Genomic DNA, 24,544 nt, shown 5'->3' with positions numbered 1-24,544 from the left:
TGTCGAAAAGGTCCCTGGGGGGCTGCTCGAGTTGTAGAAACTGCCTGGGGGGGCCGCATGAGATGTGGAAACAGTGCCAGGAGGGGGTGCTTGAGGTGTGGAAACGGTCCCTGGGCGGGCCGCACGAGGTGTGGCAACGACGCCTTATGTGGCTGCACGAGGTGTGGAAACTGCCTCTGGGGGATGGGGGGGCCGCACAAGATGTGGAAACGGTGCCTGGGGGTGCAGCATGAGATGTGGAAACAGCGTCAAGAGGGGGGGGGCGCTTGAGGTGTGGAAACGGTGCCTAGGTGGGGGCTGCACGAGGAGTGCAAATAGTGCCTGGGCAGGCCGCACGAGGTGTAGCAACGGCGCCTTATGGGGCTGCATGAGGTGTGGAAACTGTGCCCAGGGGTGATGAGTGTTCATGGGACCATAACATGAGTGGTGTATGAGGTCTGCGGGGCATGACTGATAAACATTCTGTACCTGCTGGGAGGCTGCAAGGCAGTTCCTTGGGTCGGGCACCATTATAAGATTATACACAACCTTCCACATTATCTGTGTTAACTTGCCAATCAGTGGGACTCCCACAAATCCTCAAGAAAGACTCAGAAATGTCCCACTCCTGATGAGCACCTTTCAGTGTCTGGAGGAGGCTGCGTGAGCGCAGAGGAAGTCTGGAGAGGAGGCTTCTCGGGTGAGTGGGCACGGGGGGGACTCTGAAGAGGAGGCTGCCCGGGCGAGTGGCCGTGGGGGGGGAAGAGGCTGAATCACTATCATGGAGCGCGTTCCCATTAAGCTTCGTGCTACGTTATTAAACTTTGCTTTACTTCCTATCAGAGGGGACGACGTGGTCTCTATATATCGTGTAATGTCCTCCAGTGACCACCAGGAGGCTCCAGAAAGCATAAGTAAGACAATTCCTAGCCAGACATCTGACGAATCATAACCAACGGGACCATCGGGTGGACACCGCCATCTGCACCACTTCCAGCCCATACACAAGGAATATTTCTTTCCTTTTGGTAACTTTATATAAGATGCTGTTGATAAATACATGAAGCCACTACAGGGAGTCGGGTCCATTATGATTACTTTCGGTCAATATGTTACAAGGCTTTGGTATAGATCTGACTTCCCCGTCCATGGCTGGCCCTAGAAGTCCTGGGCTTCCTGCAGCTGAGCCTGGTACTCCTCCTCAGAGGGGTTCTCTGGGCACTCGTATCCATTGTTTGGGGGGCGCAGTGGGTGAATCCGGCTCCAGTCGCCTTTGCACAGAATCCACGGCAGAACATCTGCTTTGTAATGAAGTTCAGAGGAGAACTCAGCACTGATGAGGTTGGGGATCCCAGCCGCCCGTCCGCGGGTCACCAGTCTTAAAGAGTAGTCGTAGCAGCAATGCTGAGCACCCAGACTGCTGCTGTCCCTGGAGAGCAAAGAGCGCAGACAGAAGCGAGCGCCAGGGTTGTAAATATCCAGTCTCTCCCGCACGCCGCTAGCATCGCGCCAGCGGAAACTGCCAGCCATCTTCTCATCCCGCAGAACCAAGGAACTGTACACCACCTCAGAGGGGTAGAAACATGGGCAACTGGGCAACTCTGTCAACACCCGATGCAGATAATTACTGAGGAACTCACTCTTACATGTCAGCCACCGCTCACAGCTATCCTGGGAGACTGAGGAAGAAGAGGGGAGCAGCATAAGAGGAGGCAGAGACAAAAGGAAGACAAGCACCAGATAAGACAAGAAAATAACACACGAGATGTGGAAGAGAAGCATGAGACGAGGAAGGGGAAAAGAAGAGAAGCAAGAGACGAAGAGAACGAGAAAAAGCATGACATAAGGAAGTGGACCGAAATGAGACGAGGAAGAGGATATGAGATGTATGTGATGAAAACAGGAGAAAAAAGTGGAGGCTGAGAAAAATGAATGGAGAAGGTAAGACTAGTGAAGAGAAGCATAAATTGGAGAGAAGAGGAAAGGTGGACACTACTGACAGACGAGAACCGTAAGATGAGGAAGAAGAAAGATGGAGCACAAGGCAAAGAAAAAAGATGAAAGAAAAGAAGCAGAAGACCATGAGCATGAAAATGTGAGCGGAAGACAAGACAGGCTGATAAGATGCAAAAGACAAGATGGAATAAGATAGAAGGAACAAGATAAGACTGTAGGAGGCGAGAAAGTAGAGCACAAGTGAATGTAGAGCAGTAGGAAAGGGTGAGGAAAAAGATGTAGAAAAAAACAATCAGACAAGGAAAAAGACTGAAGGGATGAGGACAATGCAGACAAATAGGAAAAGTGATAGAAGGATAGCAAAGCCCTTTAAGACAAGGAGGAAGGTTTGAGGATGAGAGGACATGAGGATGGAAGGGTGACTATCACCTGACTCTGGACTAGGAGCCTTAGTCTTCGCCTTGGTTGTCCACACCACTGTTGAATTCTCCACATCATCCTCTACTCCTGAAACAAGAGAACAGATCAGTATTTACTCCTGAGCCAATGGGGACCCCAACTTCAGATATTTGGCTGTTTCACCTGGACATGGAGAAAGGTCACACACACGAGACTCTGTTGCTGTACAGGAATATCCGCAGGACCGGGTGCGTTTCTGATTAGGCCGACCGCACGTTGCGCTACAGGGAGACCAAGAACTCCAATCTTCATCCTCGTAATCTGCCGAACCCCAAATATCTGAAAATTAACCCCCAAATCTGGCCCCGGAGCGTGCAGAGAAGTCACCAGCCTCACCATAAAGATACGAGTCATCTGTGACCCACTTGTCGCTGGGTGTGCTGCGTCCATCATGGTCTCCTCCACTTAGGACGTTGTCTTCCCACTCGTACTGTGGTGAGTAGTCACTCACATTTTCTGCCCGCACACCTTCGCTGCTTGTAGAAATTTCCACATCTGAGAGGTCATTATATTCCCAGAACAGTGGCCAGAAAAGCTCATGCTGAGACCGCCAGTCCGGATCCCCCCAGTCCGTGCGTGTGTCTGACAGATCCAGCTCCACCTCCATCTGAGAATTGGGGTCCACCTCAATTGTCACCTGGAAGACCATGCCCCAATCAGAACATGCCTATAACCCTCTACTTCATCAGCGCAGCCAAGTGTTACCTGAATGTTGGGGTTCTCCGAGCTCAGGTTGCCATCCAAGTCGAGGAGAAACGTGGTATCCGGTGTAGGAGAAGTATCTGCAGAAGACAACACCAAACCCTTGGGCCCCAGCACAAGGGACCCATCTAAGGGCCCTCTCCATGGAGCAGTCACCAAATTATCCTATCACAAAGACAATGAAGGGTTAAATTATTGAAAAAGCTGACAATCTAATCCCCAGATCTCACATCTCCTAGTCCACATTACTGATAATCTAATCCCTGAATCTCGCGTCTCCTCGTCCACAGAGCTGACAATCTAATCCCAGGATGTCACCTTTCCTCATCCACAGAGCTAACAATATACTCCCCGGATCTCACGTCTCCTTGTCCACAGAGCTGACAATCTAATCCCAGGATCCCACGCCTAATCGCCCACAGTGCTGACAATCTAATCCCTGGATCACACATCTCCTCGTCCACAGAGCTGAATCTAATCCCCGGATCTCACGTCTCCTCGTCCACAGAGCTGACAATATAATCCCAGGATCTCACGTTTCCTCACCCACAGAGCTGACAATCTAATCCCAGGATCTCCAGTCTCCTTGTCCACAGAGCTGACAATCTAATCCCAGGATCTCACGCCTCCTCGTACACAGAGCTCACAATCTAATCCCAGGATCTCACGTCTAATCGTACACAGAGCTGATAATCTAATCCCAGGATCTCACGTCTCCTGGTCCACAGACCTGACAATCTGATCCCAGGATCTCACGTCTCTTCGTTCACAGAGCTGACAATCTAATCCCAGGATCTCATATCTAATCGTCCACAGAGCTGACAATCTAATCCCAGGATCTCACGTCTCCTCGTCCACAGAGCTGACAATCTAATCCCAGGATCTCACGTCTCCTCGTCCTCAGAGCTGACAATCTAATCCCAGGATCTCACGTCTAATCGTCCACAGAGCTGACAATCTAATTCCAGGATCTCCCGTCTCCTCGTCCACAGAGCTGACAATCTAATCCCAGGATCTCATGTCTAATCGTCCACAGAGCTGACAATCTAATTCCAGGATCTCAAGTCTCCTTGTCCACAGAGCTGACAATCTAATCCCAGGATCTCACGTCTAATCGTCCACAGAGCTGACAATCTAATTCCAGGATCTCCCGTCTCCTCGTCCACAGAGCTGACAATCTAATCCCAGGATCTCATGTCTAATCGTCCACAGAGCTGACAATCTAATTCCAGGATCTCAAGTCTCCTTGTCCACAGAGCTGACAATCTAATCCCAGGATCTCACGTCTAATCGTCCACAGAGCTGACAATCTAATCCCAGGATCTCAAGTCTCCTTGTCCACAGAGCTGACAATCTAATCCCAGGATCTCATGTCTAATCGTCCACAGAGCTGATAATCTAATCCCAGGACCTCACGTCTCTTCGTCCACAGAGCTGACAATCTAATCCCAGGATCTCACGTCTCTTCGTCCACAGAGCTGACAATCTAATCCCAGGATCTCAAGTCTCCTTGTCCACAGAGCTGACAATCTAATCCCAGGATCTCATGTCTAATCGTCCACAGAGCTGACAATCTAATTCCAGGATCTCAAGTCTCCTTGTCCACAGAGCTGACAATCTAATCCCAGGATCTCACGTCTAATCGTCCACAGAGCTGACAATCTAATCCCAGGATCTCAAGTCTCCTTGTCCACAGAGCTGACAATCTAATCCCAGGATCTCATGTCTAATCGTCCACAGAGCTGATAATCTAATCCCAGGACCTCACGTCTCTTCGTCCACAGAGCTGACAATCTAATCCCAGGATCTCACGTCTCTTCGTCCACAGAGCTGACAATCTAATCCCAGGATCTCAAGTCTCCTTGTCCACAGAGCTGACAATCTAATCCCAGGATCTCACGTCTCTTCGTCCACAGAGCTGACAATCTAATCCCAGGATCTCAAGTCTCCTTGTCCACAGAGCTGACAATCTAATCCCAGGATCTCACGTCTCTTCGTCCACAGAGCTGACAATCTAATCCCAGGACCTCACGTCTAATCGTCCACAGAGCTGACAATCTAAAACTCCAGGATCTCATGTCTGGTCCCTGATCACACACGGTCCCGTTTCCTTGTAGCCCCCGGAGCTGACACTTCTCACCTGGGCGGACTGTGCAGTCCCAGCTGGGGCCCCTGCGGGCAGCTGCGGATGGAGGATCAGGAGCAGCAGCAGTCCGTGCATGGTCCGGTCACTGGCGCCTCACGTGCTCCCCGCGCAGACCCGGAGCCCCATCTCCACCGTTCTCCGGTCTCCTCCGATGCTGGGGGCGGGATTGTGACGTCATTGATATCTACAGGGCGGGACAAAGAACAAAAAGAATGCAGCGCTGGCCAGGGGGGCGGAGCCAGCGGAACATCAGGTATGTAAGGAGGTAACGAAGGGGAGAACGAACAGATACCAGAACAAGTACATTCCCGGAGAGAGAACTGGCGGTGCGCGGCTGACACCGGGGAGGGAGAGAGGGCTGTCAGTACATTGATGATACCGCGGAGGGAGAGGAGACGGATGGAATACGGACGACAAGGGAGAGGGGACGGACGGAATACGGACGACACCGCAGACGGAGAGGGGACGGACGGAATATGGACGACACCGCATACGGAGAGGGGATGGACGGAATACGGACGACAAGGGAGAACGGACAGACGGAATACGGATGACACCGCAGACGGAGAGGGGACAGACGGAATACGGACGACACAGCGGAGGGAGAGGGGACAGACGGCATACGACATCACGGACGGATGATACTCGGACGACACTGGGGGAGAGGGGTTGATGGGGCGCGGACACCGGGAATGGAGAGAGGACAGATAGGGTGCGGCCGGAGAGGGGACAGGCGATGCGTGGACGATACAGGGGAGGAAGAGGAGACAGGCAGAGCCATGGAGGGAGAGGGGACAAACAGGATACGAACGACACCGTGGAGGGAGAGGGGACGGACAGAATACGGACGACAGACAGAGGGGACGGACGGAATACAGACGACACAGCGGAGGGAGAGGGGACGGACGGAATACGGACAACACCGCAGATGGAAAGGGGACGGACGGCATACGACATCGCGGACGGATGATACTCAGACAACACTGGGGGGAGAGAGAGGGGTGGACGGTGCGCAGACACCGGGAATGGAGAGAGGGACAGATAGGGTGTGGCCGGAGAAAGGAGAGGAGACAGGCGGTGCTTGGACGATACAGGGGAGGAAGAGGATACAGGCAGTGCGATGGAGGGAGAGGGGACAAACAGGATACGAACGACACCGGGGACGGGTGATACTCGGACGACACTGGGGGGAGAGCGGGGTGGACGGTGCGCGGACACCGGGAATGGAGAGAGGACAGATAGTGTGCAGCGGACGCCGGAGACGGGCGGTATGTTGGACGACACAGGGGAGGGAGAGGGGATGGACAGGATACGAATGACACCACGGAGGAAGAGGGAACAGAAAGTATACAAACAACATCGCAGAGAGGGGAAAAGGGGGCGGACAGTTTGCGGACAACACCGAGGAGTGAGATGGGGCGGACGGTGATCGAACAACATCAGTAATGGAAATAGGACAGGCGGCAGCCGGTACGCAGACGACACCGGAAAAGGAGAGGAAACGGCCAGCGCGCACATGACATCGGAGAGGGAGCAGATGATATGTGGAGGACACTCGAGAGGGAGGCCGACACCAGGGGGAGAGAGGGGGGGGCGGACGGTGCGCAGACAACACCGGGAGGGAGAGGGAACGGATGGCATGTGGATGATACCGAAGAGAGGGAGACCGACACCAGGGAGAGGGGGCAGACGGTGCACAGATAACACCGGGGAGAGGGAACTGAGGGTGTGCGGAAGACACCGGGGAGGGAAAGGGAATGGTGCGCGGGCGACACCAGGAAACGGTGCTCCGACAACACCGGAGGGCAGCAGACATCGGGGAGGGACCAGACAGGTGCGCGGACGACACTGCTGAAAGAGAGGGGACGGATGATGCACAGTAGATATCGGGGAGGGCCGGAAGGGTGAGCAGATGACATTGGGGGGAGACGTAGCAGACTCAGCACCTCTGATGACATCACCGATGACGTGATCAGACATGAGACCACACCCCTTATACTGAACCACCACATCATCATCTATTACTGCTGACAACCAGACTGTATACATGTGTGAGACCCCCAACCACATTTTTATTGAGAACGAGCCTGTGTTGCCTTCTCCAGCTGCACTCCCAGCATTGCTTGGCACAGAGACCACACAATGTGTAAATATCCACGGTAATTACTGAGCAGACTTGTGGTCGCTGCTCTGGAGGTGAGTAGAGAGGCTACTCCATGTCTGGGGCTTCTTCGGCTGTATGTGCCCCTCTGAATTTCTTGCGGGGTTCTGTCCATGCTGTGAGCGGGTGGGTACCTAGATCAGTGACAGCTTCAAGCTGTGCCCAGCGGCTCCTGTGCGCAGACCGGGATAGGGTGATTGACAGTAACGTACAGACAATAAGACAACAAGGCAACAACCTGAAAATAAATGAACTTTTATTGATTAGCAGCTGAGTCTCTGCTGAGTCCGGTGCAGCGTGAATTCTTTTGGCTCAGTACATCCAAACGTCATGCCACAAAGAAAACAACTGAAGGCCATTCGATGATTATTCCCTGGGGCCAAACCGCAGGGGCCTGACCCACAACAAGGAGTTAGTCAGAGAAAAGAGGAATGTGCATTTTCCAAAGCAGCAAAAAGAGCGTAAAAACAGCGGGAATGAGACACCCAGCACCTTATACTGGTCCCACAACCACTGGTCTCGTCAGTCCCCGCAATGACAGGACATTTTAGGAAAAAAGCAGCGGCCAGTGAGTTGACTCCTAGTAAGTGCTGCTGCTGGACTGGAAAGGATTAAAGTTTCTTTGTCAGGGAACATTTAACACTAGTGATGCTGGAGACCCCAGTCCAGGGTTGGACTGAGGACATCGGATCTCACAACACCCGCCACAACAGACCATCACACCCCAGGGTCATGTACAATCAGATGATAGAGTAATGCCCTCCCGGACTCACTATGGTGCGTCATCGTCAGGGGTCCGGCCTCAGCGCCTCAGGTCAGCACAATAAGTAGCACCTGTGCTGTTCCTCCACCGCAGATCGACAAACAAATGTAGAAATCCGCCCCCACAGAGATTAAACATGGAGTGAAGGCCTCAGACGGAGGAAAGTCGTCACCGGTCCCATCCAGAATAAATAGAATGTAAAATGGAAAAGAAAATATACAAATATAAAAATGGGTGCGGAGGCTGACGGCTGGCACAGAGGACCCGGCCAGCCGGTGGTGGAGTGGTGCCAGCCCCGCGTGGTCAGTCTTCAGTCTCTTCATATGTGGTCTCATCAAACGGCCGATCCAGCAGCGGCACAAAGTGGTGGCGGGAATATTTCAGCTGCAGAAGGTCTCCGACCTCACTGATCTTATTCAGAGCCTGCAAGAGAATCGGGGGTCAGTTCAGAAACTGCAGAGTATTGAGCCGTTGCTAATGGTGCCCGTGGAGCTGATGGCGGAGGACCCCAGCCGTGCTCAGTCTACCCACTGCCATGACCAGGTCTCTTACCTCGTCCAGCATCTCCCTGCTATGAGCGGCAGAAACACAGAACCGTGCTCTGGACTCAATGATTGGGGTGGCAGGAAACCCCACAACTACTACTCCAATGTTCCTTTTCAGCATCTCTCGTCCGAACGCCCTGTGGAGAGGAAGATGAGCGTGAGTGTCCGATGTGCAGTGCCTTGAAATATCATCAGGGGGCAGCAAACTCAGGACAACACCTGGCGATGATCCCCCTACCCCAGCTGTAATTACAGCGTGCACCCAGATTACTCCAGGCCTGGGGGGGTCTCTCCTCTTATCCAGGCGGGCAGAAATTGTGTTATTTTAGGGAGAGCCAGATAAAGGGCAACTGAAAGCCTGAGGATTCAAGGTGCGTGGGTGACAACCCCCGTGTGCCCCCGTCCTGGACACCATATTGGTTGTCATGCAGCTTTACCTCCGAGACCTTATATTCATATGGAACCTCTGGCTTAAGGGAACAGTCCCTCGTTAACCCTTCCCGAGGCAGAGCCTTACCCGATCTTTGCCGGCATGTACAGCATTAGTGGCACCACAGGGGAATCGCTGTTTCCATAGATGATGAACCCCATCTCTGTGAGGCGACGTCTGAAGTAGCGGGTGTTCTCTGCCAGCTGCTCCACGCGTTCCCGTCCTGTGGAGAGAAAGTTCTGGGTTACGTGGAGTTGTGACACAGGCTGCGCCGAGGATGAATGAAACTAATGAACCGGACACGGCCACGGAATGACAAAACAAGCACTACTCCCCCCATCAGACGCTGCAAAGGCCAATCAGTCCAATTAGACGGACCACAGGTCACTGGTATCTGCGTCATCCACACCCTGCAGCGAGAGCAAAGTCATGAACAACGGCGCCACCACCCAGCAGGCACACGGCCATGTGTAATCCGCACACATGTAGCAGGATTGTTGAGGGGTTTATGCCAGTCACAAATAGCCCCACCAAAAATGGTTTAAACATCACTGATCATCTGTGGGGAATCTCGAATTCCCCCAGGGAGCCTTACCCTCTAGAGACAGTGCCCCCTTCCAATGCATGGTGGTGCCTGGTACTGCAGTCTTGTCCCATGTGAATACCAGGCACATGGACACAAGCGGCGCCTCCGGACAGACTTATAACATTAACCCCTAGTATGCTGCCGGCTCAGATCTGTGGAAATCGATCATTAATACTTCACACCGCTGCAGGGTCAGGCGCAGTCAGTTGTGTGCGGGTGTCAGGAGGTGGCGGTCAGCGCCGTTCTCGTGCTCCCGCCGTCTCTCCCAACATCAGGAGGAGGTTTTTCTTCTCTGCAGAATCTGGAATCAATCTTCTCTGCTGTGATCTGTAATTGTATGAAGAGGCCTCATCCGTCTGCCCCAGGGCAATTATCAGAGGATGTGAGGGGCATGGATAATGTCTACCATCAGAAGAGAGCCAAGTCAGATGTTACAAGAGAGCGCAGACCAAGAAGCCCAGGGGTGGGGGAATCAGAGGTCGATCTCCCAAGGACGCCGATACAATGGCGCCAAAAACAAGGCACAACACGTCCACGTCCCAGTATCCCTGATACTCACAGAAGGCAAGAAAGGGTTAAACGTCTGTGTGCGAACCCCCCTTCCCCAAAAAAACCAACAAAAAAAAACAAACCACAAACAACTTTATCACAACCAGATGCTGCAGCCCCCAATCCCAAATCCTCTCCCACTTTGATCCTGGACAATGTTTACAATCCCTGACTGAGAGCAGTCTTCTCTCCCCTGGGAGGATGGCGGCTCCTGGAGTTCACACTGAAATCACTATGCAAATTTCCTCTTCTGAGAAAAAGAGGACTTAACTCTATAGCGCCACCTGTTGGAAGTAGCGATCCTACAAGTCACAATCAACCCTCTAACGAGTCGTGCAATATGACTTAGGATTAAAGCCAAATCAGTATCTCAATTCGCAGACACGGTGTTTCGGGCTGTTGGCCCTCGTCAGTGCGAAGCATGAGAACTGATTTGGCTAGGTGAGAGGCTCTGGACTGGGGTCTAAGGGGTAACGTTTCCCCTTAGACCCCAGTCCAGAGCCTCTCACCTAGCCAAATCAGTTTTCATGCTTTGCACTGACGAGGGCCAACAGCCCGAAACACCGTGTCTGCCAATTGATATACTGATTTGGCTTTAATCCGAAGTCATATTGCACGACTCGTTAGAGGGTTGATTGTGACTTGTAGGATCGCTACTTCCAACAGGTGGCGCTATAGAGTTAAGTCCTCTTTTTCTCAGAAGAGGCAATTTGCATATTTAATTTCCCAGAGGAGCATTGTACGGCAAAATAAGCCTCCTTACCTTGACAAGCCAGCTGGTATGTCACTCTCCATAAGGAGAAACGTTACCCCACTGAAATCATTAGCAGGGAACAGAGGTGGCAGGGACCCAGGAAGAAAGAGAGACGGAAAAAAAAAAAAGAAAGAGAGAGAATGATATATCTTGGGCCTTTATATGCCTCCCTACCAGAGGCGTGCATAGCTAGGGTTCTTTTCCACCCAGGACTCAGCTGCAGAGATTACAACAAAGACATATTTCACGTCTCATATTTTCAGCACTGTCCCCAATGGAACTATTCCCAACCTGCACAAACTCCTCATCCTGCCGATAGCCCAATACTGAGCTGCTGCTGACATGTGTCCCTATTACTGCCCGATACCCCAATACTGAGCCGCTGCTGCCGTATGTGTCCCTATTACTGTACCTGATACCCCAATACTGAGCCGCTGCTGCCGTATGTGACCCTATTACTGCATCTGCTGTGTGGTTCTCTGTGCCTTCTAAATTCTAAAGAAACCCTCTATAATATAGTAATGCAGGGTGTAAGTGCCCTAGAAAACAGTGCCCACATTTTGTCCCCTAGAAAGTAATATTGCCCTGTGTGCCCCTTTGATAGTCACAGTAACCCGAGTTCCCCTATAACAATAAGTGCCCATTTTACATTTAATAATGTCCCAAGTCTCCCCATTTAAAGATCTTCTCTACACTCTCTACACAATATGATGCTCTCTTATACAGTCTAATGCCCCCTCACTACATATATATATACTGGCCCCTTAGTATCCCCCAAACGGTTTGATAGATCTAACACTAATCTGTATGATGACCCACTAGATAGCCTCCATATAGTATAACGCACCAGACAATCCTCAATATAGTATAATGCACTTCCAATAGGCAGACTCTATAGTAATGAAGCCCTTAATATAATGCACCATCATAGGCAGGCTCTACAGTGTAATGCACTTCCCATAGGCAGCCTCTATAGTGTAATGCACCCCCATATCAAGCCTGTATAGTATAATGCACCCTCATAGGCAGCCTGTATAGTATAATGAACCCCCTAGGCAGCCTGTATAGTATAATGCACCCTCATAGGCAGCCTGTATAGTATATTGCACCCCATATGCAGCCTGTATAGTATAATGCACCCCCATATGCAGCTTGTATAGTATAATGCATCCCCATAGGCAGCCTGTATAGTATATTGCACCCCATATGCAGCCTGTATACATAGTATAATACACCCCCATTCATAGGCAGCCTGTATAGTATATTCAATATACTATACAGGCTGCCTATGGCGGTGCATTATACTATACAGGCTGCCTATGGATGGGGTGCAATACAGGTCCTTCTCAAAAAATTAGCATATAGTGTTAAATTTCATTATTTACCATAATGTAATGATTACAATTACATTTTCATATATTATAGATTCATTATCCACCAACTGAAATTTGTCAGGTCTTTTATTGTTTTAATACTGATGATTTTGGCATACAACTCCTGATAACCCAAAAAACCTGTCTCAATAAATTAGCATATTTCACCCGGCCAATCAAATAAAAGTGTTTTTTAATAACAAACAAAAAAAACATCAAATAATAATGTTCAGTTATGCACTCAATACTTGGTCGGGAATCCTTTGGCAGAAATGACTGCTTCAATGCGGCGTGGCATGGAGGCAATCAGCCTGTGACACTGCTGAGATGTTATGGAGGCCCAGGATGCTTCAATAGCGGCCTTAAGCTCATCCAGAGTGTTGGGTCTTGCGTCTCTCAACTTTCTCTTCACAATATCCCACAGATTCTCTATGGGGTTCAGGTCAGGAGAGTTGGCAGGCCAATTGAGCACAGTAATACCATGGTCAGTAAACCATTTACCAGTGGTTTTGGCACTGTGAGCAGGTGCCAGGTCGTGCTGAAAAATGAAATCTTCATCTCCATAAAGCATTTCAGCCGATGGAAGCATGAAGTGCTCCAAAATCTCCTGATAGCTAGCTGCATTGACCCTGCCCTTGATGAAACACAGTGGACCAACACCAGCAGCTGACATGGCACCCCACACCATCACTGACTGTGGGTACCTGACACTGGACTTCAGGCATTTTGGCATTTCCTTCTCCCCAGTCTTCCTCCAGACTCTGGCACCTTGATTTCCGAATGACATGCAAAATTTGCTTTCATCAGAAAAAAGTACTTGGGACCACTTAGCAACAGTCCAGTGCTGCTTCTCTGTAGCCCAGGTCAGGCGCTTCTGCCGCTGTTTATGGTTCAAAAGTGGCTTTACCTGGGGAATGCGGCACCTGTAGCCCATTTCCTTCCACACCAGACTCAGTCCACTGCTTCCTCAGGTTCCCCAAGGTCTGGAATCGGTCCTTCTCCACAATCTTCCTCAGGGTCCGGTCACCTCTTCTCGTTGTACAGCGTTTTCTGCCACATTGTTTCCTTCCAACAGACTTACCATTGAGGTGCCTTGATACAGCACTCTGGGAACAGCCTATTTGTTGAGAAATTTCTTTCTGGGTCTTACCCTCTTGCTTGAGGGTGTCAATGATGGCCTTCTTGACATCTGTCAGGTCGCTAGTCTTACCCATGATGGGGGTTTTGAGTAATGAACCAGGCAGGGAGTTTTTATAAGCCTCAGGTATCTTTTGCATGTGTTTAGAGTTAATTAGTTGATTCAGAAGATTAGGGTAATAGGTCATTTAGAGAACCTTTTCTTGATATGCTAATTTATTGAGACAGGTTTTTTGGGTTATCAGGAGTTGTAGGCCAAAATCATCAGTATTAAAACAATAAAAGACCTGACAAATTTCAGTTGGTGGATAATGAATCTATAATATATGAAAGTTTAATTGTAATCATTACATTATGGTAAATAATGAAATTTAACACTATATGCTAATTTTTTGAGAAGGACCTGTATACTATATAGCATCCCCATAGGCAGCCTCTATACTATATTGCATCCCCATAGGCAGCTTCTACACTACAATACACCCCCCCATAGGCAGACTCTATAACATGATGAACCCCCAAAATAAATAAATCCAATACTCACCTCTCTTCTTCCTGCTTCCTCCGCTGCTCAGAGCTCCCGCTCATCTCCTGACAGCGGGTGGCGGTTAGTGACGTCATCGCGCCCGCTGTCAGTGTCTGAATCAGATGCTGACAGGGGGATGATGGGAGAGGGAGCATAATGCACCCTGTCTCATCAATGCGGTCTGCTGTATCAGCTAGATACCGATACAGCTGAACCTGCGATGACAGGCGGGGGGCCCACTGCTGGCACAAGGCCCCCCCGCCTACTCAGGAGCCCCATAGCGGCAGAGCAGGGAGATTGATTCCCCCTGCTCTGCTGCAGAATGTAACTGTATCGGCGCGGTTACAGTAGCGTAGCTCCGGGTGGGCCCCCTCTGACCCACTGGTAGCTACGCTACTGCTCCCTACCCCCGTCCTCCTATTTTTGGCAACGCTAACATGTACATAGTCCTGCCAATAAAGCTCATTTGAATTGAATGAGAGAGAGGGCGAGAGATAGAGAAAGGCGCGGCCGGGACGCGAGAGAGAGGGCGAGAGATAGAGAAAGGCGCGGCCGGGACGCGAGAGAGAGGGCGAGAGATAGAGAAAGGCGCGGCCGGGACGCGAGAGAGAGGGCGAGAGATAGAGAAAGGCGCGGCCGGGACGCGAGAGAGAGGGCGAGAGATAGAGAAAGGCGCGGCCGGGACGCGAGAGAGAGGGCGAGAGATAGAGAAAGGCGTGGCCGGGACGCGAGAGAGAGGGCGAGAGATAGAGAAAGGCGCGGCCGGGACGCGAGAGAGAGGGCGAGAGATAGAGAAAGGCGCGGCCGGGACGCGAGAGAGAGGGCGAGAGATAGAGAAAGGCGCGGCCGGGACGCGAGAGAGAGGGCGAGAGATAGAGAAAGGCGCGGCCGGGACGCGAGAGAGAGGGCGAGAGATAGAGAAAGGCGCGGCCGGGACGCGAGAGAGAGGGCGAGAGATAGAGAAAGGCGCGGCCGGGACGCGAGAGAGAGGGCGAGAGATAGAGAAAGGCGCGGCCGGGACGCGAGAGAGAGGGCGAGAGATAGAGAAAGGCGCGGCCGGGACGCGAGAGAGAGGGCGAGAGATAGAGAAAGGCGCGGCCGGGACGCGAGAGAGAGGGCGAGAGATAGAGAAAGGCGCGGCCGGGACGCGAGAGAGAGGGCGAGAGATAGAGAAAGGCGCGGCCGGGACGCGAGAGAGAGGGCGAGAGATAGAGAAAGGCGCGGCCGGGACGCGAGAGAGAGGGCGAGAGAGAGAGAGCGAGCGCGACGGCCGGGGCGAGAGAGAGCGAGCGCGACGGCCGGGGCGAGAGAGAGCGAGCGCGACGGCCGGGGCGAGAGAGAGCGAGCGCGACGGCCGGGGCGAGAGAGAGCGAGCGCGACGGCCGGGGCGAGAGAGAGCGAGCGCGACGGCCGGGGCGAGAGAGAGCGAGCGCGACGGCCGGGGCGAGAGAGCGCGACGGCCGGGGCGAGAGAGAGAGCGAGCGCGACGGCCGGGGCGAGAGAGAGCGCGAGCGCGACAGCCGGGGCGAGAGAGAGCGCGAGCGCGACAGCCGGGGCGAGAGAGAGAGCACAACGGCCGGGGCAAGAGAGAGAGCGCGACGGCCGGGGCGAGAGAGAGAGAGAGCGCGACGGCCGGGGCGAGAGAGAGAGAGCGCGACGGCGGGAGAGAGACAGAGGCGTGGCCGGGGCGAGAGAAAGGCGTCCAAGCTCCGGAGAGAGACAGAGAGGCGGCTTCTATATACCTTCCCAGGCCCCCGCACTGCGGATTTATCCTCAGATGATGCTTCTTTCGGTCACCCAGCTTTCAGGGTACGTGTCCACGTTAAGGATGGCCAGCGCTTTGGACGGAGTGGCAAACTGGCTCCGCCCAAAGCCCTGCCCCCTTCTGTAGACGCGATGATGCCGGATATGTTCATTGCACACATCCGGTATCTCCACACCCCGTACATAGCGCCCTGTGTTTTACCTTGCGGCGGCGCAAGGTAAACGGATATACTGCGATCTAAAAAGACGCGCCGCATGTCTGGAATCGCAGGGCCGCCGGATGCGTGTTACCACGCACAGTGGAGACGGGATTTCATAAAATCCCCTCCACTATGCTGTAACATCTGGACGCTGCGGATTGAATGCTGTGGCTCCACGCAGCGTTCAATCCGCTGCTATTCCGGATGTAAAACGGCCCGTGGACACATACCCTCAGAGACCTTGAGGGATTATGGACAGAAACACATACTCAAGAAATGAGAACAGGGTGAGAGCATTTGGTGTGTAAAGCTGACATTCCAGCCGTTTATATCTGACACTTCAGGTGAGGGGCTGCAAAACATATTGCCCCTGTAACAAGGCACGGTGGGGGTGAGACACGTACAACGCTCTGGAATATGACAGAGACACACAGGTCACCAGTATAATGGTGACGACCTCTCAGTGGATGGCACCAGTGCTCGCTGTCTGGAGTTACAGACCACCATGGACACACGGAGATATTACACAAGTTAGCGATTCACACCCAGGGCCGAGATTTTATGTGGAGAGCAGTCACGGGGCACCATCAGGTCCACGCATGTGGTCCTGACCCCCTACAGCAGCCCCCCACCGACTTCGGTGCCCCATGTCAATAACCGGACAATAGGCAGGCCATTTACACCTCCCCACACACTCAAGTCTCGCGTGACATCAGCACTATCGAGGAGCACGGTGAGTCGCTCCACTGCGCAGGTGCCAGATTCCCAGCCCCGCAGTGTGAATACATCATAACACACTGCGGAGTGGGATCTGGGGACTCCGCTACACGCAAGCGCCTGATGTAAGTTCACGGGCAGCGCGCACCGCGCATGCCCGGGAGCTGATTGCAGAGCGCAGGCGCTGGTGACGTCACAAGAAAGAGGTGGCGCACGGAGGACAGAGGGGGATGATGGACAGCTGCGAGGCGGTTGAATCAGGGGGAGAAAACATACCTCCCTGACTCAATAGAGGTATGGCGGGAAATTTATAAAAGTCATTATTTCAGCATTCCTAGGGATAATAAACATGAGAGCCACCTTCACAGAATGCAGCCTTAGTGCTGCTGAAGGTTGCTATTTTACTTTAATAGGCCCTGGGGGGGTGACAGGTTCTCTTTAATCTTCTCCCATTATCGTGCATCGCTGATAGTAAGCGTTCAGCTACTTACCAAAGCTGGTGCCGTCTTCACCCATAATGCACTTCATAGAAGTGATGATCTGCTCCGTCACAGGCGGAGACATGGAGGTGGCGTACGCCGTGCTGTGGGAGTGCTTCCGAAGGTAGTCAATGAGGACCTGGGGGAGGAAGACAAATATAAATCACAATATGGAATCTGTGAGCCCCACAGCTTAACACAGCATCACAAGTGCACGGCGTCATGAGCACAGACCGGGAGCATGTTACAAGGGTGACCCCAGAGCCAGGACCTCACCTCAGTGCCCCCAATGTAGCCCCCAGCTCCGCCAAAACTCTTTGTGAACGTTCCCATCATGATGTCCACATCTCGGGGATCCAGTCCAAAGTAATCAACCACACCACGGCCATTTGGTCCCAGTGCCCCAATACTGTGCGCCTCGTCCAAATACAGGTACGCCTTGTACTTCTTCTTCAGGGCGATGACCTCGGGCAGACGGACGATGGAGCCCTCCATGCTGCAACCAGCAAAAAATAGTCAAACCAACAAGCCACCTGGACTACTCCCACCAGTGCAGAATTAGCGTCCCTGTGGCTGCGCTTACCTGTATATCCCCTCCACCAGGATTAAAATTTTCTTCCATGGTCTGTGAGTACGAGGCTGACCCTGGACTATGGCGTCTCTAAGCAGCTTCTCCAAACTCTGCATGTCTATGAGGAGGAAAGGAAGATCAGAGCCGAGGCAACCCCGAGACGGCGGCCCGTCAGAGCCGAGGCAACCCCAAGACGGCGGCCCGTCAGAGCCGAGGCAACCCCGAGACGGATGCGTGTCAGAGCCGAGGCAACCCCGAGATGGCAGCGCATCAGAGCCGAGGCAACCCCGAGACGGCGATGCGTCAGAGACGAGGCAACGCCGAGACGGCGACACGTCAGAGCCGAGGCAACCCCGAGACGGCGGTGCGTCAAAGCCGAGGCAACCCCGAGACACCGGTGTGTCAGAGCCAAGACGGCGGCGCGTCAAAGCAGAGGCAACAGCGGGTCAAAGAAGAGGATGATCAGTGCCATCGGAGAAAATCACCATTTATATAACAAGGGACGTTCTCTTACTGTTGTGCTTGAAGATGCGAATTGTGGCCCCCGAGAGCCGAGCACCCAGCACAAGGCTGGCATGGTTCAGCTCATCGCTGAGGATCAGACAGCCCTGGCAAAAAAACAAAACCATGAAGAAGTCTCCGGCCAGTCAGTAAAAAGCAAAAGATGAGCAGCGCGCACTCCCAGCTTATCCTGGGCACCCACCTTCCCTGCCAGTGCCGGGATATTCATAGAGTTTGTAGCAAAGCCCATTCCGTAAGTCATGGCCGCCTCCACGCCAAGGAAACGGGCAACCAGGCACTCCAGCTCTTCGTGCTTATCCAGATTACCTGCAGAGAGAGGCAAACAGCTGAAGGTATTGCAGAGCCCGGGGCAGGGGAACTCTCTCCCAGAGATGTAATGACTGGCACTCACCCATCTCCTGTCGCGTGCTGCACACTCCCCCTCCATACTGCTGCAAGACACCAGCCGAGGCGTCAGCACAGAATCCACTGTTCTTTGCAAAACCAAGGTAGTTGTAGGAACCCATGTTAATGACACCCTTAATCACCCGTCCTGTGAACCTGAAAGAGCAATTGTTGCATATCTGCAGGCCAGGAGGAGAAGGAGAAAGGGGCCGGCGAGGAGAAAAAGGAGGCGGACGAGGAGGAAGAGGAGGAAGGAGGCCGACAGCGAGGAGAAAGAAGAGGAAGAAGGCCGACAGCGAGGAGAAAGAAGAGGAAGAAGGCCGACAGCGAGGAGAAAGAAGGAGGAGGCCGACAGCGAGGAGAAAGAAGGAGGAGGCCGACAGCGAGGAGAAAGAAGGAGGAGGCCGACAGCGAGGAGGAAGGAGGCCGACGGCGAGGAGGAAGGAGGCCGGCGGCGAGGAGGAAGGAGGCCGACGGCGAGGAGGAAGGAGGCCGACGGCGAGGAGGAAGGAGGCCGACGGCGAGGAGGAAGGAGGCCGACGGCGAGGAGGAAGGAGGCCGACGGCGAGGAGGAAGGAGGCCGACGGCGAGGAGGAAGGAGGCCGACGGCGAGGAGGAAGGAGGCCGACGGCGAGGAGGAAGGAGGCCGACGGCGAGGAGGAAGGAGGCCGACGGCGAGGAGGAAGGAGGCCGACGGCGAGGAGGAAGGAGGCCGACGGCGAGGAGGAAGGAGGCCGACGGCGAGGAGGAAGGAGGCCGACGGCGAGGAGGAAGGAGGCCGACGGCGAGGAGGAAGGAGGCCGACGGCGAGGAGGAAGGAGGCCGACGGCGAGGAGGAAGGAGGCCGAAGGCCTGAGCCAGGGAGGAAGAGGAGGGGGCGGCCGGAGCCAGGGAGGAGGAGGGTGGCCAGGGAGGAGGAGGGCAGCCGGGACCAGTGGGGGAGGAGGGGGGGGGAGGGCGGCTGGGGCCATGGAGAAAGGTACATCTTGAAGGTCAGGCAGGAATGCCCTGAAACAATCACTCACTTGAACGTCCAGTTGTAGTCGTCTGTGAACCTCTCTAGCACATCTACCCGCTCCCCCGGGACGCTGCTCACCGGCCGATTCCAGTTGTCTCTGATCCTCATATACAGGTTCCGTGTGTAGAAGTTTTCAAAGTCCTGATACAGAGGAACGAAATCCTACAAAACAGAGTAGCAGAGGTCAAGCTGAAGAGTGTCAGCTGCACAAAAACTGCTCCACATACACAAGTAGGAGCCTCGCACTGCAAAGAGCACCCCACCAACGACCTGCACCCACTTCAGTACAAGATTCTGGACCTATCACTTACAAGGCTTCTCACAAAATTAGAATAGCATCAAAAATTTAATTTATTTCAGTTCTTCAATACGAAAAGTGCAACTCATTCTATAGAGTCATTACACACAGAGTGATCTATTTCACACGTTTATTTCTGTTAATGTTGATGATTATGGCTTACAGTCAATGAAAACCCCAAATTCATTATCTCAGTAAATTAGAATAATTAACACAAAACACCTGCAAAGGCTTCCTAAGCATTTAAAAAGGTCCCTTAGTCTGTGTCAGTAGGCTCCACAATCATGGGGAAGACTGCTGACTTGACAGATGTCCAGAAGGCAGTCATTGACACACCTCACAAGGAGGGTAAGCCACGTGTTTCACTACAGTTTATAATGCAGAGCCGTGAAAATAAAAACTCTTTTTTTTTCCCCACAAAAATTATTTTGCAGCCCCCAGTTTTGTATTTTTCCAAGGGTAACAGTTGAAATTGGACCCCAAAAGTTGTCCAATTTGTCCTGAGTACGCTGATACCCCATATGTAGGGGGGAACCACCGTTTGAGTGCATGGCAGAGCTCGGAAGGGAAGGAGCGTCATTTGGAATGCAGACTTAGATGGATTGGTCTGCAGGCGTCACATTGCGTTTGCAGAGCCCCTAATGTACCTAAACAGTAGAAACCCCCCACAAGTGACCCCATATTGGAAACTAGACCCGCAAGGAACTTATCTAGATGTGTTGTGAGAACTTTGAACCCCCAAGTGTTTCAATACAGTTTATAACGCAGAGCCGTGAAAATAAAAAAAATCTTTTTTTCCCCACAAAAATGATTTTTTAGCCCCCAGTTTTGTATTTTCCCAAGGGTAACAGGAGAAATTGGACCCCAAAAGTTGTTGTCCAATGTGTCCTGAGTACGCTGACACCCCATATGTTGGGGTAAACCCCTGTTTGGGCGCACAGGAGAGCTCGGAAGGGAAGGAGCACTGTTTTATTTTTCAACGCAGAATTGGCTGGAATTGAGATCGGACGCCATGTCGCGTTTGGAGAGCCCCTGATGTGCCTAAACAGTGGAAACCCCCCAATTATAACTGAAACCCTAATCCAAACACATCCCTAAACCTAATCCCAACGTTAACCCTAACCACACCCCTAAGGCTACTTTCACACTAGTGTCGTGCACTGCACGTCGCAATGCGTCATTGTGGATAAAAAACGCATCCTGCAAAGTTGCCCGCAGGATGCGTTTTTTCTCCATAGACTTTTATTAGCGACACAGTGTCACACGTCGCAACCGTCGTGCGATGGACGCACCGTGTTTTGGCGCACCGCCGCCACAAAAAAAAGTTACATGTAACGTTTATTTGTGCGTCGAGACCGCCATTTTCGACCGCGCATGCATGCGTGGCCGAAACTCCGGCCCCTCCTCCCCAGACCTTGCAATGGGGCAGTGGAAGCGTCTTAAGACTGCTTCCGCTGCCCACATCGGGCATTTTTTGCACAGTATGCGTCGGTACGTCGGGCCGACGCAGCACGACGGCCCCGTACCGACGCTAGTGTGAAAGCAGCCTAAACCTGACACACCCCTAACCCTAATCCCAACCGTAAATGTAATCCAAACCCTAACCCTAACTTTAGCCCCAACCCTAACTGTAGCCTTAACCCTAGCCCCAACCCTAACCGGAAAATGGAAATAAATACATATTTTTCATTTTTTAATTTTTCGCCAACTAAGGGGGTGATGAAGGGGGGTTTGATTTACTTTTATAGCGGGTTTTTTAGTGGATTTTTATGATTGGCAGCCGTCACACACTGAAAGACGCTTTTTATTGCAAAAAATATTTTTTGCGTTACCACATTTTGAGAGCTATAATTTTTCCATATTTTGGTCCACAGAGTCATGTTGTCAAGGTGAAAATATATTTTCTTACATACCTTTGTACTTTTATATATCATATACTGTGAAACAATAAGTTTTCCCCTGCTAAAGCAAATGTAATTGTATTTAAAGATGGCCGCCAGAGTTCAGTTTCGTTTCAGGTTAGTGTCTGGAGGGATGAAGATTCATTTCTTTAGAAACGAAACTGAAGGAATGTGAAGAAAAGGAGGATCCACCAGAAGATGTTAGAACAAATCAGAAAGACTGAATGCTAGCTTAAACCCCGCCTAATGCACGCCTTCCCCTAACACTCAATATAGTATTGTGTATTTTTAGAATAAAGCCTTAAGCCAGTTGCTGTGACCGTTACACACATGTGTGTGGATTCACGAGCATGCACTGAGATTGAACCAGCTACCTGTCTGACTCATTCTTACCCGGTACCACATGCTTATAGTTTAATTTGGAATGACTGGTGAATGAGGATTTATATTGTCGTTTACGACCCCGACAATTTGGCAGCCCAACGGGGGGCGTGGCCAGCGATCCGAGACCCCCTGGACCCATGCCTGGATGTCTGTGGATGATACCCGTAGTGGCTGACCTCGAGGACTGATCACCCTCCGTACACGGTAAGTGGCGATCATGTACATTGTATATGTCACACTTGCTAGTGTCTCAGCCGTTATTGGTTTGTCTGTGGTCTCTTTGGGTCCGGGAGGTGACCGATCGAGTGGTGAGATCGAATGCGATCCTGTGCCACGCTCTGAACCAGCAACTGAGAGACGTCACATCCTGTGCGACCTCTGTACACCATACCTCCTCCACCGGTCATTGTACTCCGTTCAACCACCTTACCCGTGACTATTGTCCAGTAGTGAAGTGGAGTGAAAGATTGAGCTAGTTGTAGAGTGTGGGGCAGCTTAGAGAAAGGGATAGGAGACGCAGCCTCTGTGATATTGTACCAGCTAGGTAATTAAGACGTCCCGAGCAGGGACCACCTGTATTTCTGTGGAGGGCTCTCACTAGGAGACCGCCTCCCGACTGTTTAGAATATCGTGGCAGGATAGTCTGTTAATCACTGGTGTTCAGGTTAGGGACAGAAAATATTGAGCGCGAGGCTCTAATTTTTCTAATACGTTGAGTGAGATTCCGTATTGCAGAATACCAGTGTTGATATCGCTGCCAGCGATCCTGAGCTATAGCAGGGCGTAGTATTCTGTGAGCCAAGCTGCGTATCTTAAAGCAGAAGAAGTCAGTGCCCCACAAGTTAGATGAGGATGCCGTGGAAGTCAAGACAATAGTCACGGGAGGGCAAGAGGCAGTCAAGAAGCTTATCTGCGAGTTGCGCGAAGCTTAAAGAATAAAGGATGAAAATAGGTTGAGAGGAAGGATCAGAGAATACAGAACCCGTATTTGGTTATAAAATGCCTTTGAACTGTGATCTTACAGATTGTAAAATGGCCGCCGTGCCACTGATGATGAAAATGCAGTCTCAGCCAGCGCCCTGTAATGGCGGCGGAAAGAGATCTCCAGAAGCGTAGGTGTGTCCTGTTTGTGTTGTGCAGAATCCAACCTGGGTGGAGACCTGCCTTGTGTGTGCGTACGGACCGTCCTTGGGGCTCCGCCCAGACCACGGAGGATTATAGGAAAGTTTTGTAGAAATTAAGTCTGAAAACTGCTGTAATGTGTGACTTTGTAGAGGATACGGAGCTTTGTATCAGTGCTGTGTACTAGATGGGAGGGGCGGAGCAGACCGCTGCGAGATTTGTCAGTTCTTCTCTTTTCTCCTTATCTGCGCTACGTGCTGGAGTAAGGGGGGCATACATCTGGGCTTTTGTATTCTCCCTTGTGCGCTGAGGAATGCAGTGACTTCCTTATCTCCTGTTTCTGGTGAGGAGGGGGGACGCGCGCGTAGCTGCACTTTTGAGTCTCCCTGTGTTTATTTGGTGTAGATTACGCACTGGTAGATTTGGGTTTTGCTTAAAGTGACAATATTGTTTTGAAGTACAAAGAAATATTATAATCTGGAAAGTTGAAAGTGAAATAGACCTGTGCCTGGTCTTGGAGGAAAACTTGTAAGTAATTGAAAGATTGGTAAAAGGCACCAATATATCCTGGACTGCCGAGAAGTTCTATGGGCGTCTTATGGTAGTATTTAAAGATCTGGGATTCCCATTGTAATAAAAAGCCCATTCATACCTTTTTGTAGTAGACCCGATATTGAGATTTCCACTCCGGATGATGTATTGAAAATAGTAAAGAGTTTTCAAAAGAATTTAGCCCAGCAGGAAAGACAAGGATTAAGTCACTAGCTGTAATAATTCTTGCTCGCTCACTGGCCCCCATCGCTGCAGCTGCGAGATCAGTGTTCCTTATCTCCATGTAACACACTCCAGTTTCTGCCCCCTCCTATTGTACATGCAAGTCCAGCTTCACACTCCAATACGCCTTTAACCCTGTATAGGAATCTAACTCCCTCCCCAGCCCCATGTCAATTTTCAGACCAAGAGCTTGCTTTAATCGGTGTAAATGCCAGACCTCCCAGCCCGGAAAGGCCTCTACATCTCCTCTTCCCGTGAAACCTTCACACTTACAAGGCCAGACTTTCTAGGAATCTGAAGTTTGGTTTCCCTGTCATTCACGCTACTATATCACACCTCAGGAA

At 51.8% G+C, this 24,544-nt stretch overlaps 2 protein-coding genes across 3 annotated transcripts in view; both read right to left on the bottom strand.

Annotated features, from left to right (window-relative positions):
* Nucleotides 1–993: 993 nt before the first annotated feature.
* Nucleotides 994–5,425, bottom strand: ISM2 (isthmin 2). 2 transcript variants are annotated; one of them, XM_077267489.1, is made up of 6 exons: nt 5,237–5,425; nt 3,100–3,261; nt 2,731–3,031; nt 2,518–2,655; nt 2,365–2,436; nt 994–1,658 (listed from the first exon to the last, which is right to left on the bottom strand). In XM_077267489.1, the coding sequence occupies exons 1-6, from the start codon at nt 5,315–5,317 to the stop codon at nt 1,138–1,140; spliced, it is 1,275 nt and encodes a 424-aa protein (XP_077123604.1). In that variant the 5' UTR covers nt 5,318–5,425; the 3' UTR covers nt 994–1,137. The 2 variants fall into 2 exon arrangements, with proteins under 2 accessions (XP_077123604.1, XP_077123603.1); XM_077267488.1 differs by having other exon boundaries at nt 2,365–2,442; nt 5,237–5,423.
* Nucleotides 5,426–7,642: 2,217 nt separating this feature from the next.
* The window catches only part of SPTLC2 (serine palmitoyltransferase long chain base subunit 2), a 51,897-nt gene continuing 34,995 nt past the window's right edge, over nt 7,643–24,544 (bottom strand). The window contains exons 3-12 of the mRNA XM_077267483.1: nt 19,729–19,883; nt 18,711–18,859; nt 18,501–18,625; nt 18,312–18,405; nt 17,810–17,915; nt 17,503–17,722; nt 17,239–17,365; nt 9,229–9,364; nt 8,719–8,848; nt 7,643–8,589 (exon numbers count right to left, since the gene is read on the bottom strand). Coding sequence (XP_077123598.1) covers nt 8,470–8,589; nt 8,719–8,848; nt 9,229–9,364; nt 17,239–17,365; nt 17,503–17,722; nt 17,810–17,915; nt 18,312–18,405; nt 18,501–18,625; nt 18,711–18,859; nt 19,729–19,883 — 1,362 coding nt within the window. The 3' untranslated portion in view covers nt 7,643–8,469. The remainder of the gene's footprint in view (nt 8,590–8,718; nt 8,849–9,228; nt 9,365–17,238; nt 17,366–17,502; nt 17,723–17,809; nt 17,916–18,311; nt 18,406–18,500; nt 18,626–18,710; nt 18,860–19,728; nt 19,884–24,544) is intronic.

The sequence above is a fragment of the Ranitomeya variabilis genome, chromosome 1, assembly GCF_051348905.1.
Source record: "Ranitomeya variabilis isolate aRanVar5 chromosome 1, aRanVar5.hap1, whole genome shotgun sequence".
Classification (NCBI taxonomy): domain Eukaryota; kingdom Metazoa; phylum Chordata; class Amphibia; order Anura; family Dendrobatidae; genus Ranitomeya; species Ranitomeya variabilis.
Note: the sequence above shows the minus strand (reverse complement) of the source record. Positions and strands in the feature narration are given on the sequence as shown.